This window comes from Taurulus bubalis (genome assembly GCF_910589615.1).
Source record: "Taurulus bubalis genome assembly, chromosome: 1".
NCBI lineage: Eukaryota > Metazoa > Chordata > Actinopteri > Perciformes > Cottidae > Taurulus > Taurulus bubalis.
Genome location: NC_136589.1, coordinates 12647670 through 12666072, shown reverse-complemented (window position 1 = coordinate 12666072; position 18403 = coordinate 12647670). Strand labels below are relative to the sequence as shown.

General features: G+C 42.2%; 1 protein-coding gene across 1 annotated transcript; it reads left to right on the top strand.

The window, feature by feature from the left end:
• Positions 1-692: 692 nt before the first annotated feature.
• cox16 (cytochrome c oxidase assembly factor COX16) lies at positions 693-5206 on the top strand. The gene is made up of 4 exons (XM_079224200.1): positions 693-805; positions 2162-2239; positions 4053-4121; positions 4638-5206. The coding sequence occupies exons 1-4, from the start codon at positions 746-748 to the stop codon at positions 4749-4751; spliced, it is 321 nt and encodes a 106-aa protein (XP_079080326.1). The 5' UTR covers positions 693-745; the 3' UTR covers positions 4752-5206.
• The last annotated feature ends 13197 nt before the right edge of the window (positions 5207-18403 follow it).

The following is an 18403-nucleotide window of genomic DNA, read 5'->3' as shown; positions in this document are numbered from 1 at the left end:
GGTATTTTCCTGCTTTGCGCTGTTGGAAGTCCAGCCTTGATTCTGCCTTGATGACCTGACCTGAATGGGTCAGCAGGAGTGTGGACTGAAGGGATTGTAGGGAAATATAACAACTGTTCTGTGTCATTTGAAATAGTCAGCAATCGTACAAAGTTCTTGTGCTTTTAGTAAAACGTGCAAAGATGCCAATGTATTAAGTTAGATAAGAGATAAAATAATCCTTTATTAGTCCCGCAGTGGGCACATTTACAGGATTACAGCAGCAAACGAGGTAAAGTGCACACAAGACACATGCTAAAAATCAAAACAAGTGATATAAATAATAAACAGTAAAAACACCACAGTGTCTACAATAACTGAATATTATATATACAGACAGAATACATTTAACTATGTTCCACAGTGTATTTCTATTTCACAGGTTGAAGTGATTGAGGTTGGATTGTTAGAGAGACACTGCGAGGAGAGTAACGAGGAGAAGACACAACTAACAAAATGTGTGAAAAGAAAACATCACGAGGAGAGGAGAGGAGTTCATCAATCAATAATATTTTCTCTTATTTCTTTCTTGATATAAAAAATAAATACATTTCCCATCGCCGCCACTAAACCGACACACACAGGAACATTCGATCGCGTTTTCACTCTTCACAACACGACGGACAGTTTAGTGCGTTGCACCCATTCAGGAAGCGCGTCCCTGCTTTGACCTGCACAAATGGACTTGTAGCTGGAGAGAAAAGTCATGTTTACCTTAAAGGCGTTGAAGAAAAATAAAACAGTCAAATATGGAGTCCCTATGCTTGTAAGTACCTTCTATTTTACGTTATAACATATTTACTAGCGTTTTATAAGCTCGTTAGCTCACACTTTTGCTAGCATGTGAGCTCAGTTTTGTAACATGCCGCTGCTGTCAAACGTCAAAGCGACTTGTTTTGTCCCTTTACTGTTTATGTTAAAGTCAAAATGATCCATACATTTAATTATACTTTTTTAAATCCTCGTTTCAAAGCACAATGTATCGCTAGCTAGCTTATACACAGTCTATGCTAGCTAGTGCTGTTCCTCACCTCATATCCAGCTCTTAGTATTGCTAATATCGATTTTCTTGTTTAATGGGAGTTTAAGAGTATGTGCTAAAGGGTAAAGTAGAGGTTATCCAAGGCGCTGTACAGACTTGTCACTGTAAACTGATCAGCACCACGATGCATTTGTTGTGGCAACCTGTGCATGTTTAATAGCTTAAAAGCAATAGGAATGTATGCATACACTTAGTTTATTAAACACGTTCAACTAAAACGGTTTCTGTCAAATATTCACGACAGCAGTCCAACAACGACGCTCAATACGACAATTTTGACTTATCGTTAGGAAAAGGTTGTAGACAGTTTAGGTAAAGACTTGACGTTGTTTTAAAACCACTTTCAGATTTGTGAAACCTGTATTCGTGAAAGCAATAAAATGTAAGATTTTCACAGCTATCAAATATCCTACAACAACAAAACATGTACCTTGGTCAAACCTAAACTTGACAAACAAGTAGACTTAAATAACGGATTAAAACAGTTTCTGATTTGTGAAACTTTTATTCTACTTTTGAAAACTTATGGATGTGACAATTCTTTCCCCCCAAACCTCATGGCATCAGACCAGGTGGTTATTATCAAACCCCCACTGCTTAGACTTGTCAGACCTTGACTAGATTAACCAAGAGATCACACTCGTTATCTCAAGTAAAATAAAGGTTTCACAAATATGAAAGTGGGGTTTAACCGCATGAAGGCTTTGTCGAAGACGTCTAGCACCCTTATATATGAACAAGTGGTGCAAAAAAATAATCGGTTGCTCAAACTGTCGGACATGCAATAAACCCGACCTTCATAAATGAAATGTTCCATTTTTGTTGAAATGTTTTTAGTTCAGTATTCGGAAGGCTGTACAGTAATGGGCTGCATATTTTGAGCTAATGAATCTTGTTCTTGGATAAATAATGCTTGAATAACAATTTTGTAAAAGGTTTTGTGTGGGCACTAGTGTTACATTATTTAGAAGAAACTCCTGACAAACTTAATTGAATCAAGTGCTCTGCAATGCCCAAACATCAGTTACCAGAGTATTTAGGATTACATTAACTCACCATATGTACTCAATGTTTTTTCAGTTGCTCATAGTTGGAGGTTCCTTCGGCCTGCGAGAGTTTACACAAATCCGATATGATGCCCAGAGGATCAGGAAAAGGGTTTGTAGTAAATAAACTCTGACATTACACATATTCGATGGAGAGTTGCTTGTGACAAACGTGATGGCAGATTAACAGATTGACATTTTCACCATCACAAGGAACCAGTGGGCAATCGCTTCAATGCCCAAAAGACAGTCTCTGTCCAGCCAGTGTGCAATGACTCCTCCCAGTGGTTAGAACAATAATTGCACTTGAGCGTCATGATTTTAACATGAAGAGGAAAATGTAAAAATAGCACTCATACAGAGATGTTTAGGAGGACTGCTGTGATTTGAAAATGCTGTGTGGTTGATTTTGACTTATTTATCATCAGAATTAGATGCATTGTCTATCCATCATTTAACACACTGCAGGCACACGGCATTGACAGGCTTTTCTAACGCATTTAGTGAGTCAATACGAGAGCAATAAGTGAGAAAAAGCTCTAAGAATTCATTAAATGACAGACACAATTCATTAGAATGCCAGCAGACCATCCCTTTTATTAGAAGGCATTGCAATCTGATGAGCTTGGCTGCGACGGGGAAGTAGCTGTTTTGTGCCATTTTACTCTGACAAATGCCGATGCACGTCATGTGGGTGGGAGCCAGATGGCAGGGGCATCCTTTCTTATTACTGTCCATGTGAGGCGGCACTAGACTGTGGCTGATGATGGCCCCTGGCAGCGAGCCTGTGCAGCTGCCCCCACGCGGCTCGCTCTCTTCTGACGGGGCCCCCGGCGGACCGAGCCGCTCTCCTCTCAGACCCTGTGGAGCAAAGATTCCACTCTGCTCAGCGTGTGTGTGCACATGCAATTTAATATGGAATATCTGAACAGTTGTCAGAAGGCGCATGATTAAAACCGCTCTTGCGCTTCTTACTTTGGAGCTGTTATCAGACGATTCCATTATTTTTTTCAAAAAGATATTCACCTGCTTAAATCATTAAAACTGCTGTCTAAGGGTTAAGTCACTGTATGATCCAATTAGTATTTTCTCTTCAATGATCTAATTTAGCCCGCAGGAAGAGATGAACTTCAAGGCCTTTTGTCTTCCCTGTCCAGGTTTCGATGCTCCCAGCTTGTTTTTGAGATTCAGTCTTGTGGCAGTTGGAAAAAAAGCTAATAACACCATAGTAGGTATCGCACTAATAACCTGGGCTATTAATTCCCCCGTCGAAAAGCTGCAAAATATTCCATATATTATTTACTTGCTGTAGTAATGTAGGTCTAATTAAAAATCAATCATGAAATTATGAAACTCATCAGTCATCCGGGTAACTGCGGCATTATTACTGTGAAATATTATAACTCATTAAAAGTAATGATTCAGAATGGGATTCATTTCAGTCCTATTCTCGGGGAAAAATACATTTGAATTGCGAAACCCAGAAAGCTCCATCGGTCTCTCTCTCTCTTTCTCTCTCTCTCTTTCTTTCTATCTCTCTCTCTCTCTCTCTCCCAAAACCCTTTTACACGTAATTTTTACATTTATACATTAACGAAATAATACACAAAGAAGAGGAGGAGGAGAAGCTGCTTCAGTCGAAAGTTGCAACTATACAAACCCCTCAAACTGTAATAATTATTATTTTTGCTAATTATTCTTAAATGTTTTAATTTTGCTGCCCACCAAATCCATCTCTCAAACAAAGAGCACCTCAACATCTTTGACTTTTTTTTCTTCATCGCTTTGATTTGTTTTCCTTTTTTTTTTTTGTCAATGCGTGACTTTTTATCAGAAAGCTCTGTATCATAAAATGTCTGTGTCTCTCTCTCTCTCTCTCTCTCTCTCTCTCTCTCTCTCTCTCTCTCTCTCTCTCTCTCTCTCAGCTGGATCCCTCACTGGAGGCCAAAGTGAACATCGAAAAGCAGTCAGTCATCCTGGAGGAGGAGTACGAGGTAAGGAGACAGAAGGCCGGGCACCCTGAGGGAGAGTAGGTGAAGGTGTCTAGTGTGGTCTGTCTGCACAAAATGGAGCTGGTAAACAATATGCGCCTGGAAAAAAAGAAAAGTAGTGAGAAGCCGTCCGTCGTGGAGACACCCTGTCGTTTAAATACAGCGGTAACTGCACACCGTCTTTGCTGGGAGGCAGGTGGCTGTGGATGTTGTCCGACTCAGTTCTGCTAATCCAACGTCGGAAAGATTAAGATATTCCCCTCTGACAAGCTGCTCTGAGGAAGCGCACTAGCTGCTTAATTCTTACCTCCTTTCACCTGTGTGACCACACAGATGGTCAGAATTCTCTACATATGGACATTTCAAAGCACGTCTCGTGTTCATTCATGAGCACATGTTCATGTTTTCAGAGGTGAGGGGGAGGGGTAGTTTACTCTTTTGTCTGGTCCAATGTGAAATCATTGGCATCCTGAAGTTTAAACCTCATCTCCTGTTGTTGTGTTTCTGTCCTTTCTGCAGAAGATGAAGCAGGTGGATTTGGAGGAGTGGAAGAACATCCGCGGTCCCCGTCCCTGGGAGGACTCCAAGGAGTACCAGGAGCAGCAGCGCTCCAGGCAGAGTAAAAAGGACTGAGGCCCGGGATCGGACTGAACACAGACCCCCGAAGCGGGACGGAGCGGACATTGTTAATGGACGGAGTCTTGTGGTGATGCCACCGCTGAGACCCAACAAGTGCTGGCGCTGCAGCTTCAGGGCACAGACTCGACTTGTGTGGTCCTGGTTTATTGTTGAGCTTTGCTCACTGTTGTGGTCCCTTCTGGTTCTAACGCATTCAGAACTACAAGTGGTTTAAGATCACGCCCCATGAGCCCAACACCTTGACATAAGTTCAAGGATGCATTGATCTCCATTGTTTTGCTCACTCGAGTGCAAAGTGGTCACCTGACGGTCGTTATTCTCCACTCTGGCGATCAGAAGTTTAAAATAGAAGCAACCAGTAGGGGGTGCACCTATGTGCTGCTGCACTTTACCTGGACACACGGAGACCAAGGAAGGAAAAAATATGTCTGTATGATGTCCATGTCTCAATAAATTATGTTCTATTGATCCAAATTCTTAGTTTTACTTTTATTTAGATTCTGACAAAAGCTTGTAGTCTTTGTTTATTACAGTATTGCATTGATTTACCAGTTGAAAGTATAAAAGAATAAATAACCCAACAGTCCAGCCTTTCCTCAGGCTTTATAGGTCTCGACAGTAATCTGTTTCTCTGACAGTTATTATTTTTGCAATGCTGTGGATTTATTACGTTTTTAATGGAAATAGTATTACCGGTCCCTTTTTTTTTTTTTTTTTTAGTTTTTTTTGTTTGTTCTACAAAGCAAAGGGACATGATTTTTGCTGCAAGTCTTGTAAGTAATGTTTGGGTGACTGACAGATAATGTATGTACTGCCACGCTCAGATTGGGAATAGGATGTAATGAATATTCTTCAGGTAGAGAGGTCTGTGTGAAAATGTCCTGGGATCCATTTTCTGTAATCACATTCTTTTATGTTCATGATTTTTGAGTCACTGTAATACCCAGTGATTCTCAGGATCTGGAATTTACGGGACACAAACAGCTCATACTTGAGGATTAATTTATTTTTCATGCACAGGTTGTTCAGATGGAAATGTTCTTGCTTTGTTGTCGTGCTTGTTTTCAGAGTTTCCGGCTGAGCTGCCGTGAAGCCGCCTCTAATCCACAAAACCCGGGAATCAAGTAATTTGTCACAGAATCGGCAGATCAGATCTAACCATTGTCGTTCTGTGTTGATACAAATAAATAAAAAATACGTGTGGTGTTTGCTTCTGTTTCTGAAGAGGCCTTTTCTAAATTTAGAGTGGTCACGTATTGGTGCATCTGTAATCTTAGAGGTCAATCACAAACTTATTCTGGAGGCTCCACAGGCCGGCCCCTGGCTGCTTGTGACTAGATATGTCTGGAAATCCAAACCGCAGCCAGGACGCTGCCGCTTCTGACTGGGAAAGTAGCAACACTGAAGCTGCACTCCAAATGGCATACTTTTCACTTTTAGTAAGTACTGCAGCTGCTCTGATAAAGTACACACTGTAGTGTGCATTCAACTGTCACATACTACTTCCTCATAACATGGCACCTTGAAATTTGACCCTCTTACTCGTATATCAGCTGCATTTGCTGCTGCATTCGAAGTAGAACATCCTGATATTTTTTAGCATACTAAGTTTTGGGCAGGCTGGTCCAACAGAGCCGGCGTTATTTATTAGTCAGGTACCTTGCATACTTCAGTAATGGCACCAACGTACTCAAAGTAACAAAGTCATTTTGTTGACTAAACCCAATTGAGTAGGGTTCCTGTGAAGACGGAAGTTTATTTTATAAATATTGTATGCATGTAACGAGCAGAAATTGACATGTGTTTCTGGCTTTTGTAGGGAAACACACAACAAATGAGATCATACTAAATGTTGCATGAGGACTATCTGACCATCTGACCTGTTCTTTGGAGGATGTGGCTTCTGGGTTGGACTTCTAGATCATTGGTTCTCATTGGTCTCAAATGATGGTATGTGAGATTTGTAAAAAAATAACCATCCATTCAAAAACCCTTTAAAAATAGGTATTTCTTAAATATTCAATAAAATATAAGTGTAAGTTCATAAACAGATTGTTATATATTGTACATTAAATCAGACACTGATGGCACAGCGCTGTGTAATACATATTGTTTTCAACCAAAAATGATTTGAGTGAACTGACCGTTATTCCAGTTTTTCCATATTCTTGAGAGGAATTGCTGTGTACAATTAGCCTCTATGGCTGCGCATTATACTATAAACTAACGTAACCTTCCTCGCTGTGCAAAGCCATACCGCCTCCTGGCTTCTCCATAGAGCCCGCTTCAAATCAACCATGTGAAGGAGACCTTAGAGCGCTGAAGCAGATGAGACATTACAGCGCACTGCGGTTCTTTTATGGAGATGCAGCACTGGGTGTAGTCGTCAGAGGCCAAAATAGGTCAGTCCGGGGGGCCTCGCTACTGTAAGAGCGCGTTCGGGAAGCATTATGACCTGGAGTCCTAATTTGAGTGAGGGCCAACCTCTTCACGTGCTGTTCAATTTTTAATTCGAAAATGCAAGAAACCAACATCAAATATTCAATGGACATCACTAAGAAAAGAGGAAATCAAATTCAATATTTACTACTTTGCTATACGAGCGGGAGAACTAATGAGCTCTTACAAACAAGAGCCATGTTGGAACACTGAATGACTATAATATTCCTTTGCATTTTCCAGGGGCTCCTTCCAGCTTTTCACTTCTAATTTGTGGCCCTGCAAGTTGGTTTCCTCTGCTGCCAGATCATCACAGCTCTGATGTGGAAACACTCGGCAGAAGAACCAGTCTGTTTGGCCGCTGATGAATGAAAAGTTCTTCCTCCCGAACACACACACTCTCACACACTCCAGATGAAGATTAATTATCACGGGTATTATTACAGACATGATTATTCAGTTCCTTGAGTAAAATAGAAAATCTTTGATCCTGTGAATGAACGGGATCCGCAGTGAATATGGAACCTTGTTTAGACCATATTCATGGTTTTATCAACACTCTTCATTTACGGCATCTACATTCTGTAATTCCTACTCTCCTACTACTTTCATCGTTCAACGTTCAATGGAAATCACAGTAAATGGAACATCTCTGCTTTTTAAACTCTTAGTGAAACAAAACAAGAAGGTTGAAGACGTCACATTGGATTGTGGGGAGTTGTGATGGTTGACATCATCTGAAATGTTATAGACTATAATGATTCATTTAAAAAACAGAGATCAATAATGCGAAAAAAATATTTTTATTGCATGTTTAATGTAGAGTAGGTGTGCATATATATACTTTTCTTTTTATCAATCCGCTGCCCCACATAAAGCTGTGGTCACTGCTTTAACCTTCTCTACGTCTACTGACTCACTGACAGAGAGCTGCAGAATCAAACAACAAAAAATAGACTTATTCTGCATGGAGGGAGGGAGGTGAGCGGGGAAATGGCCTCTGTGCTTTTTCTAGTCAGTTTCTCCCTCTCTCTCTCTTTTCATTTCATTTCTATAAATAGACAGACGCTTGGCAGCTGAGGGGTAGTCCACGCAGAACAAATGCACCCCTTGGCTGTTTCACTTCATTCCCCACATAATGAGGCATACGGAACGCGCACAGATCGCCACCGTCACTTCCACTCTCCCCAGGACCGAGGCAGGGGCCACGCGTTGCCATGGAGACGAGGCTGTTGGGCAGTGGGGCCCCCCTCCCCTCCCCGAGCGTGCACCGGTCGAGCTGACCCCTCCGCCTCGGTCTCTGTCTCACCCACGTCTTCCCCTCCTTTTGATCCTCTTCCCTCCATCCTCTCTTTCCTTCGGTACCATAAGGCACGAGGGAGACGAGGAGACGAGTGTGGAGTCCAGTGTCCTGCTCGTCTTCTGTGTGTCTCTGATGTAATGGAGTCAGTGCGGGTTTCCCCCCTCGTGCATCTTCCTCGGCAAATATATTCCAGACCAGTGAACCACTGAATGCTCAGCTCCGATGGCTGCAGCTGCAGAAGGGGCTCTCTCCACAGACGAGCGATGCTATATGTGTGCAAATACTGGTCTCTGTGGATCTTATTTGAGCTGGAGGCGCATTTAGAGAGAAAGCCTCGCACCTATCTGCATTGCACTCTGTGAATATCTATGTACAGGTTTTATTTGAGGGGAGGATTTATTAGTGCAGGGTAATGAAGGTTATGTGGCGTTATATGAAGAGCACCCAGCTCTTCTTCTCTGTTTGATTATGTGCAGCTTTCCAGCCTGTACGTCTGCTGATGGGATGACGGTGGTAGTGTTTGGCTGGATACTAAAATACTAAAAGCATGGTATTGTTTTCAGCTCATGAGCCTGTGTGAGTGTTTCATATGTCTGTCTGTGGGCAGACTCTGTCGCTGGGATACTGGAGCGACCGTGCAATCGTGACACTTTACAGGCGGGTAGTTCACAATGAAGGCTGAGTTTGAAGATGTGCGTGGTCGGAAGTAGCGCCCTTGGCCTGGTTCTGGAGTCGCGGCTGGTGTGATCCCATCTCCAGATGGTCCGTAGTTATTAATGCAGCGGCTCCTGGCCTTTTTGGATTGTGACCTGTAAAGTGAAGCAACTACTATTGATTACAGGTTATTGCCAGAGCTGGATTTGTCTTGCTCAGGCGGGTTGATTTTAAGGATTTCATGTAGTTATGAGGTACACATATGCAATATTACAAAAGAAGTAAACATCATTTTGTGTGACATATCTTTTTCTTTTCATAGCCCTTTAAGCCCCCACCCTATCCATAAACCCAAACCTTAACCCCTAATCATATTTATTGTTTGAGTTGTGTTTAGAGGTTGTACTTCGGGATTATATATTATTGTAACCCTGTTTAATTTGATACCTAACATGTTTTTGTTTAGTTTGGGATTTATACCATGTTTTTTTTTCTTGATTTGTACCTTGTGACCCTTCAGATTTAATTTAGGACCCCATGGGATCCACATCATGGCACATTTTGGTTCAAGAGACTTTGTATTGGAAACTGCCACAGTAGCGGTTTTGAGCACTTTGCCAGGTGTTTATATTTCTGTCTGAGAACAGATTCTGTCACAGCGATAGCGTCACAGCCATGTAAGATGCAACTATAAACTTTAGATCAAAATGAAGGTCCAAAGTCGCGGGGTAGGAATTGGGGAATGAGCAATTTGTCTCCCTTTGCCCGATGGTGTGATCCCGTCGCAAGATGGTGAGTTTGTTTTGATTTTATTCGTCCATGTCTTTAAGAATCTTCTCTGTTGTCCTTGTAATGACAAATAACATTTAATGCAATGCAGGTTTTTCCAGAAACAATGTCATAGTCGACACTAGTTTTTCACGAAAAATAAATTGTCCCAATGAAATCGATGGACGGCGTGTCGAGGGGATTATTTAGAGCGCCGTTACTCCCCAACTCATATACACGCTGTGACAAGCGGTCACAAGGAGACTGGCTTTGTATGAACGGGTTACACAACTATTGCCCCAGAGCAACAGGGGCACCGTCTGAAAAGACATTTTGCTTTTGAGAATTTAAAATTTAATTTGAGCTTAATTTGAGCTCTGAAATTAAATTGAAATTCCATTCACCTGCATCACAATGTGGTGATGGCAGTTATTGCCAAACTTAAGCAAATAGAACCAAAACCCATATGCATGACCAGATAGCACCAAGGCTAATTGTGTTTTTTAATTTTTTAGTTAGGGTGAACTGACCTTTTTAAAGAACTGAGCCTTTTCATTTCACTTGCTGTGTCCCTACACACTCCATGCATCGTTTAAAGTGAGACCTCGAGGGGTTTGGTTGGTGCGTTGCTCTGTGTCTGACCCCCAACAACACACCACCCTCTGAACACACACATTCACCAGGGACAGGAAGTGGCCCTCCAGCTTTGAGGTCTTTAGACTCTGATGCGAGGTGACGCTTTACCTTTCTCATTTCACAGCTTCACTGTTCATTACTGACCGTCATAAGCGGATTTCGCCCAGGGGTGGTGTCAGTGTTAAGTCCCCCGATGAATCCCCTCCTCCTCTCCCCTCTTTCTCTCACCAGCCAGGCCCACTGTGTCACCGCCTCGCTGTTTAAAAAAAATGTTTTATTCCACTGAAGTTGTTGCAACTCCAGCCTACAAATTATCAGCATGTGTAGAGTGCCGAGCGCAGCACGGGGAGATGAAATACAGATGACAAAGTGCAAAAGCAGCACTATTCTCCTTGGCTGCACGGTATCCTTCCCTGCTTCAGATTCTCTAGTGCTGCTTGCCAGACGCTTTAATGGAACTGATCGAGAGAGACATGGCCTCCGTCAAGTGAGCTGTGGGAGGAACATGTAAGGAGGGATATACAGAACGGAAGTAAGTGCTGCTCCTCTCAGTGGGAAGCACAAGCAGGCCTGGTGTGTTGATTACGAGTATAATCCATTAATCATCACTGAACGCATGGAGGACTTTGATGAGAGAGGCAAGAGCAGGCATTGAATTCCAATCATGTGATGCATGCTAGGCTGCAGGTACACTCGGAGCCTGCGTGCACCAATCTCTCCTGTGTGTTTTCCTCCTCCACCCTTTCTGCTACAGATAAGAAAACTTCATTAAAACATCCAACCATATTCTCCATACTAATTACAGCATCACATAGAGAGGGAGTGGAGGATGGCGGACCGGAGCGGTGGGGGCCGTCTGACCAGATTGGCCCGTCTCTTCCCTCCCATCCATTTTGGGAAAGCGTTTTTTCATTTTTGAATTTAACAAGCATGGACATCTGAACAAGCTAATACGATTCTGTACCACAGTGCCGGACTATGTAATTAAAATGGGATCCAAGGGATTGATTTTTTTATATATTTCCTACTTTGCAGACATCCATCCTTAAAGAAAAGGGACTCTGCACACTGCACGACTGCTCCGAGTCTATATATGTTGTTTCTGGATTTCATGATGATCTATTATTGATTAATCGCTAATTAGTTTAAACGACTTATACATATTTTACATACAGTTTGGTTTGACTTTTAGGACTTACTTCCACAAAGCTTCAGGCTTACACATTAAACGAACAAGTTAAAACATGTCACTAAATTTAGGGGTGTTGGTTTTGGACAGAGCCGTGCTAGTTGCATGTTTTCAGTATTTATTTAAGTGTATAATCACATGGAAATAAGAATCTGTGTGTTTCCATTAGCTTAATGAGCCGTTTAGATCTACAAACAGAGTTGGTCCCCTTCGTGAAGCATGCGCCATGTTTCTACAGCAGCTCATCCTACACGGAGAAGTTTCAGTTGGATGCAATGTGCAATCTCACAGCTAGATGCCGCCAAACCCTATAAACGGCACCCTTTTAAGGGCCTTTTTGATGAAGAATTGCAACACTCAGCCCTCATCTTCATGTGTCACATTCCTCGCACTTTAAAGAGAGCTAACCTGTTAAAATCTACCAGCTGTCCTTGATCACAGGGGAAACACTCTTTTGCTTGTGGCTTATTATAAAGCCATTTTTCTCCTCTATTGTGTGTTTATACGTGCGGCTTGTGGCCAGAATAAATGTCAGTGACTCAGTGATCCTATTCCTGCTGTCACTAAATGTGCTGTCTTATATTAGCAGCATGTGACCAAAAAGGCAGACTCACTCAGTTTGTAGAGATACATAAGTAGCTGATACTTTAGCTGAACAATTAGCTGTTACCGCTTCCTCCTCCTGACGTCTCCCTCCGGTTGCGAGCTCTCGTCTCGGTGCGCTGTGCGTCTGGATCATATCCGTGCTGTGTGCTGCAGCTTTCTTCTCTCGGCCGGTGGTGACGTATTTGCGCGCCTGTCGGTGTGACTTTTAAGGATGGGAGGCGGAGGGCTCTAGGGCGCAACCATTTCACACCTCCACCGCGTGAGAATAGCCCCTACAAACATGAACCATTACCCGCGAGGATGACAACGTATGGATGAAGGTCCTCTCCGGCAATCGGCTCCAGAAACGGACTCAGCGCAGAAGAGTCGCGCCGCGCTCATTCCGATGGTGCGCAAAGTCCAGATGACAGCCAGCCTGGGTAACTTAGATGCACAGCCGAGTCGAGCGCGTTTCTAATGTCAGACAGTGGTTAATATTAATTGCAGCGTGCCGCTTCTGGAGAGAAGGCAGCCGGGAATAAGGAGCTTCACGGCGGGGCCGATCTACAAGAGCGACATCATCACACATTACCTGCGCTATCTCAGCGGAGAGAGAGGGGGAGGAGGAGAGCGCTGATTCACGGCTTGCAGGAGGAGGGAGAGCCGCGCGGACGGACGGGCTCTGAAGATCCATCTCTGATCTTGGGATACCGACTCCCTCCCCACCCCTCCCCCTCCCCCCCCTTCCCCACTCCTCACCCCCTCCCCCCCATCCTCCTCCCTCGTCATTGACAGCTCTGCGACCCGGTCAATCCGTCAGACAGGGAGGATCTGGGGAGGACGAAAGGCGATCACCTCTGGCCGGTTTGATCCAATCCCCAATACCGAGCGAGTCTGGGGACCTGCCTCGAGGACGACACAGTGACTCCACCGGGTTTTTTTTTTTTTTTGGTCCGAGGAGCACGTTTGACTCAAGAGATGCACACAGCGATGTTACACTGAGACTGTTGAGAGAGGGACATCTGAACGGCACAGCAGCCACAAAGGGGGCGGACAGGAGCTATTTCGCAGTTTCTACATACAACTCCCCGGAATACAAATCCAGGTATGTTATAATGATGAATAACGCATGATGCAAACTCAGTGATATTTCAATAACCAGTGTGTTACTGAGTGATGCAACCCCTGCATCGTTGGTAAACAGCAAGACACAGGCGGGCTCTCTAGTTTAATACATGCTGGTTGTAGTAACCACATTAGATGCAAGGATGCAAATAGAGTGGATGAGTGAGGGGATGTGGTCCAGCACTCCGGAGCGCTTCATCCTGCATGCCCAGGTTTCATCCCGCCTGTATATGCTCCTCATCATCACCGTGCAGAGATGATCCATTGTAATGGGCTGCAATGGATTCGTGATAGCGTCTAATGGGTGTGCCATTAAAATAATTGGCGTCTGTCAACGCAAGTATATGGGATAGCGGTTGTTACAGTGCTGCTGCTGATTGGATGAAGACTTGGATTTCCATTTTTTTTAATTTTGTATTTGACTGTTTGAGCTTGTGTTGCATTGTTGGCTTCTCCTACACGGCCTGCCTCTGAAGGAGTTGATAGTATTTCCTGAGGTCAGCAATGGAAGTTTCAGAGAGGACGGAAATGCACGTCGTTCTCTGTGCATCTTGCCACTGTGTTGGCCTGTACGCACCCTTTAAGTTACCGTGAGGGCCCATGGGTGCTCCAGCAGGGGATTCCCCCCTCAGGTACCGACATCGGTACTGCCTAAGATTAATCAGCAACAGCTGAAGCTCTCCGCGGGTTTGCTGAGTCCATATTTACGCGCGTCTCAAATAGCCTCCCTGAACAAGAACCTCTTTCCCAAAATAGGGAAAGAGACCTGAGAGCCGAGCAGCCGCTGTAATGCTGTCTGCATCTGTCAGGGGGTTTAACGGGGTGATCACTTAAAGATGGACGAGATCAATGTGTGTGTGTGTGTGTGTGTGTGTGTGTGTGTGTGTGTGTGTGTGTGTGTGTGTGTGTGTGTGTGTGTGTGTGTGTGTGTGTGTGCGTGTGTGTGCGTGCGTGTGTGTGTGTGTGTGTGCTATTCGATCAATAAGTTAATCGTTTGATATATTATATTTCAGAAAATCATGAAAAATGCACACACAAGAAGAAACAAAAAAACCAGGGTTGATATATTCAAATGGTTGGTTCTGTCTGACTGTGTGTTCTGTCAGTCCAGAACTAAGATATTTAGTTTATAACAAAACAAGCGGATCATTTACAGTTAAGTGATTATCGAGTTCCTCCCTGCATCCTGCAATTCAATTATTTTCATTCTAACACATTTTATTTATTCAGTTAGTCCGTTGATTCGGACACATTATATATCATTTAAAATTGATGCTAATTTAATGCTAAAATATTTTAATCAGTTTGGACCTAAATTTGTATTTCTGTTTTGTATTTCTGTTCCTTCATGATAGTCTGGATGCTGTTTAGGCCTTTTACACCTGAAATGAATACAATTCAGGGAAAAAATGAACAGCCTACTGCATGACATCCTCAATAATCAGCACATTGTTGTTGTTATGCATTATAAATATTACGATAGTAAGTCAAAGATCTACTTTCTTTAAATTTACTCAAGAAAAAGTGGTTCAAAGTTGTGTAAATAGAGTTTAAGTGGGTTCACCCTCATGTATTTGAGGTTGAAGAGGTCAGTGTTGGACTTAATTGGAATATGTCAAAGTTTAACCTCATCCTTCATTTATATGTTATGTCAGCTGCAATGTGACTCTTAAGTTCACGTGCGGCTTTTGTGAACAACTTTGTCTTTAGTTGATCTTTTAAAAATACTTTGTGGTGGCAGCTGAACAGTCTTGATTAAACTCCAGCCTCAGTGCTCCTCTGCATTCACAATGTGAAATACAATCCTTAAAACGGTAATTAGTATGCAAATTGTTTTGTGTAGTTCCTAATTTAAGGGTTACGGCTCTAATGTTGGTACACAAAGAGAAATGGAATCGTTCACTCTGCATTCACTGACAGCATACTATACACTTTGTGCTGATAGGAAATCAATATTTAAAATACTAAATCCGTGTGAGGTCATACACCTGAACTGTCTGAGAGCTTGAATGTAATCATTTTAATGAGCTTTACAGTATTGCCTTAGAGTATGTGGCTATGTGTCTTAAATGGGTTCTCAAACTGACCAATTAAATCAATCCATCCATATTGCCATATATAAGATTTTATTGAGGGACACTTATGAAGCTGAGTTTACTCGTCAAAGAGACTTTTGTGCTTCTGGAGATGTGTAGTGGACATTTACCAGTCAGGGACAGTTCAATACACCATATTATGGAGGTGCATTATGGGAATTGTAAGTTCAAGATTTCAAGATTTCCAACTGACATTAACATGTGATCTGTATGTCTGCAGAGGGGAAAAAACACATGGTAACGTAAGGTGCAATTTGCACGCAGGACACATTGTGGTCCCTCTGATGTTAATGCAATTTGTACAGCATGACCTCATCCTTCAGGGAAAATCCACCCAATAGGTTAAAAGGTCACCAAACTCAACCTCTTCCTGCTAGCTTAAGCTACCTGGGAAAAGCTACATGTAGCAGCAGTAGTGGGGAGAAGACGCTTCCTAATGGAATATTTTACCCCCAAAAAGACCATGTTTATGTCAATTACTCAATCTGCATGACCTTGAATTCATGAAGAAAACTATGTTTTTCTGGCATGCCTAAACGTCAAACGTAGAATCAAAAAAGGAAGAAAATAAATTAAATAAATGGTGGTTTAACAACTGCAAAACTATATCGAAACATCCGCAGTTTTGTATTGTTTGTTCCCCCAGTATAGTATTACTTTAGAAAATATAAATAATAATAGTAGCAGTAGCAGTAGAGGAAGTAGAAGTAATAGTAGTAGTAGTACTAGTAGCGATATTAAGGCCTTACTGAGGTTAGAATTTAAGGACAAAGAATACTTTTGAAATGCACAAAAGCAGAAAAAAACACAAAAAACGTATATATAACTTACTTATGTATAGTGTAAATATCTGTGTCTTTTGGGAGATGGGCAAAATGAGCACAATTCAATATAGTTTACAGTAATCTCTTTGAGCGTGACGTCATGCAGCTGGTGAATGAGTATGTGTCCGACAACAAATTTCCCCTTGGGGATTAATAAAGTATCTATCTTTCTATCTATCTATCTATCTATCTATCTATCTATCTATCTATCTATCTATCTATCTATCTATCTATCTATCTATCTATCTATCTATCTAGTACAAGGCGGGAGATAGTTAGCGGACGCTGTCAGGTGTCACTGTTTGGCTTTTATGGCTTTAGAATTCTCTGTGTCACTCTGGTAGTTTGCTCTTGGATTTATGGGTATTTGGCTTGTTGGCCATTTTGTTGCTCCTCTGTTTATTCAGGGTGGGCTGACTGAGCACATTCACTCTTTTTCATCACTTTCCTTCTTCCATACTCTTCTAATACACACTCACACTTGAGACACTGTAGAGTCTCTGCTTGCATTAAAGCTACAGTGAAGTTTCAAAAGGACGGTAAAGCTGCTGCATACAGTATTTTTTATATTAACGATGGATCACGTGGCCATACCTGTATGTGAAAGAGGTTGTTTTATCATGATGAAACCAGACAATTATTGTTTTCGATTTCTGGTCTCCGTCTTTGCTGTTTTGGTTCACTCTCACGGCTCTCATGGCGTTGTTTTCCACTGTAGCAGGCACATGTTTTTAAGCCAAAAACCCCTCTAAAAACGGACTATAACTCCACTATATTTCCAGCACCAACCCCTAGACAGGCAAAGTTAGCTAGCTAGTTAGTGAGCTGGATGGTGAACATAATGTAGCACTTAGCAGCTAAAGAGCCGGATATTTCCCTCAGGAGTTGGTGGAGACCAAAACATAATAATAATGGATTTCCAGTCAATCATGTTGACGGAAACATGACTCCAGATGAATGCTGATGTTGCTTTTGGCTGGATGTGTAAATATAGACAACCGTTGGCCAATGCAGTAAGATTGCCGTATCAACAATGGAGTAATTTTGAATCATGTTGCTTTTTGAAATGATAAGTTTAAAATAGTGAGATTGACCCAGGTTACAAATGATGGTGTAATTGTAGCTAGTGTAAAATATGTGAGTTGATTTTGACTTGACACTTTGGATTAATGATGCTCTTCCTCTCATATATCAGCTTACAATTAAATGTCCAGTCATTTAATCATTCCCGTGCCTGCGTTGGAACATACTGAGAGGCTCTCAGAAGCCTTTAAATTCTGGATGCTCCGTCTGTTTCTGCCTCATTGCAGTTTCTGCCCATCCACCCCGGCAAGCCACCATGCAATAAAAAGACAGAGCAGGTCAGCAGTGCTGCTCTGATTCTAAAATAGGAGGAGGCACTTCCTTTAGCCTCCTTTCCGAAACGTATCCATGCTTTCACTTTTCCAACGCGGGTTATTTTCAGTGCAATTGATCGAGGTTAACGGCTGTAATTTAAGCGTTGCACACATTTTCTCTGCTCCTAAAAGTTATATCTTATCGGTAAGTTTCTGCGTTCAACTTTAAGACTGATATAAAAGTCCAAACTGCAAAATCCATAGTTTTCAGATTCAACTTTTCTCTCATTAAATTATAACTTTGTCACTCAATTATTTCCCTGTTGTTTTTGTTTGTGCTCAGCTGTCGGTTCTCGAAGGGATTGCGGAGCTGGCTCCCGTCCATATAAATGGCTCTGCTGATTCAGTTAAATTTAAAGTTCTTTGTCTCCCGCTTCTGCCGCCGTTTGCTGTCATCCCCTTTTCCATCCTCCAGATCAGCGCACTGCTCTGCAATCAACATCTTTTTTTTACATCCGAGAAATTTCATTTCAAACTGAGATATCCTGCATTTAAAATGTTTATAACCCCTAAAAAAGCATTTCTGGAAAGCAATATCTTTCTGAATGTTATTGAGGTTATGATCCCTTAAAAGACAATAATACTGATAGTGATGCAATTATTTGTATCTATGAACCATTAAATTAGAAG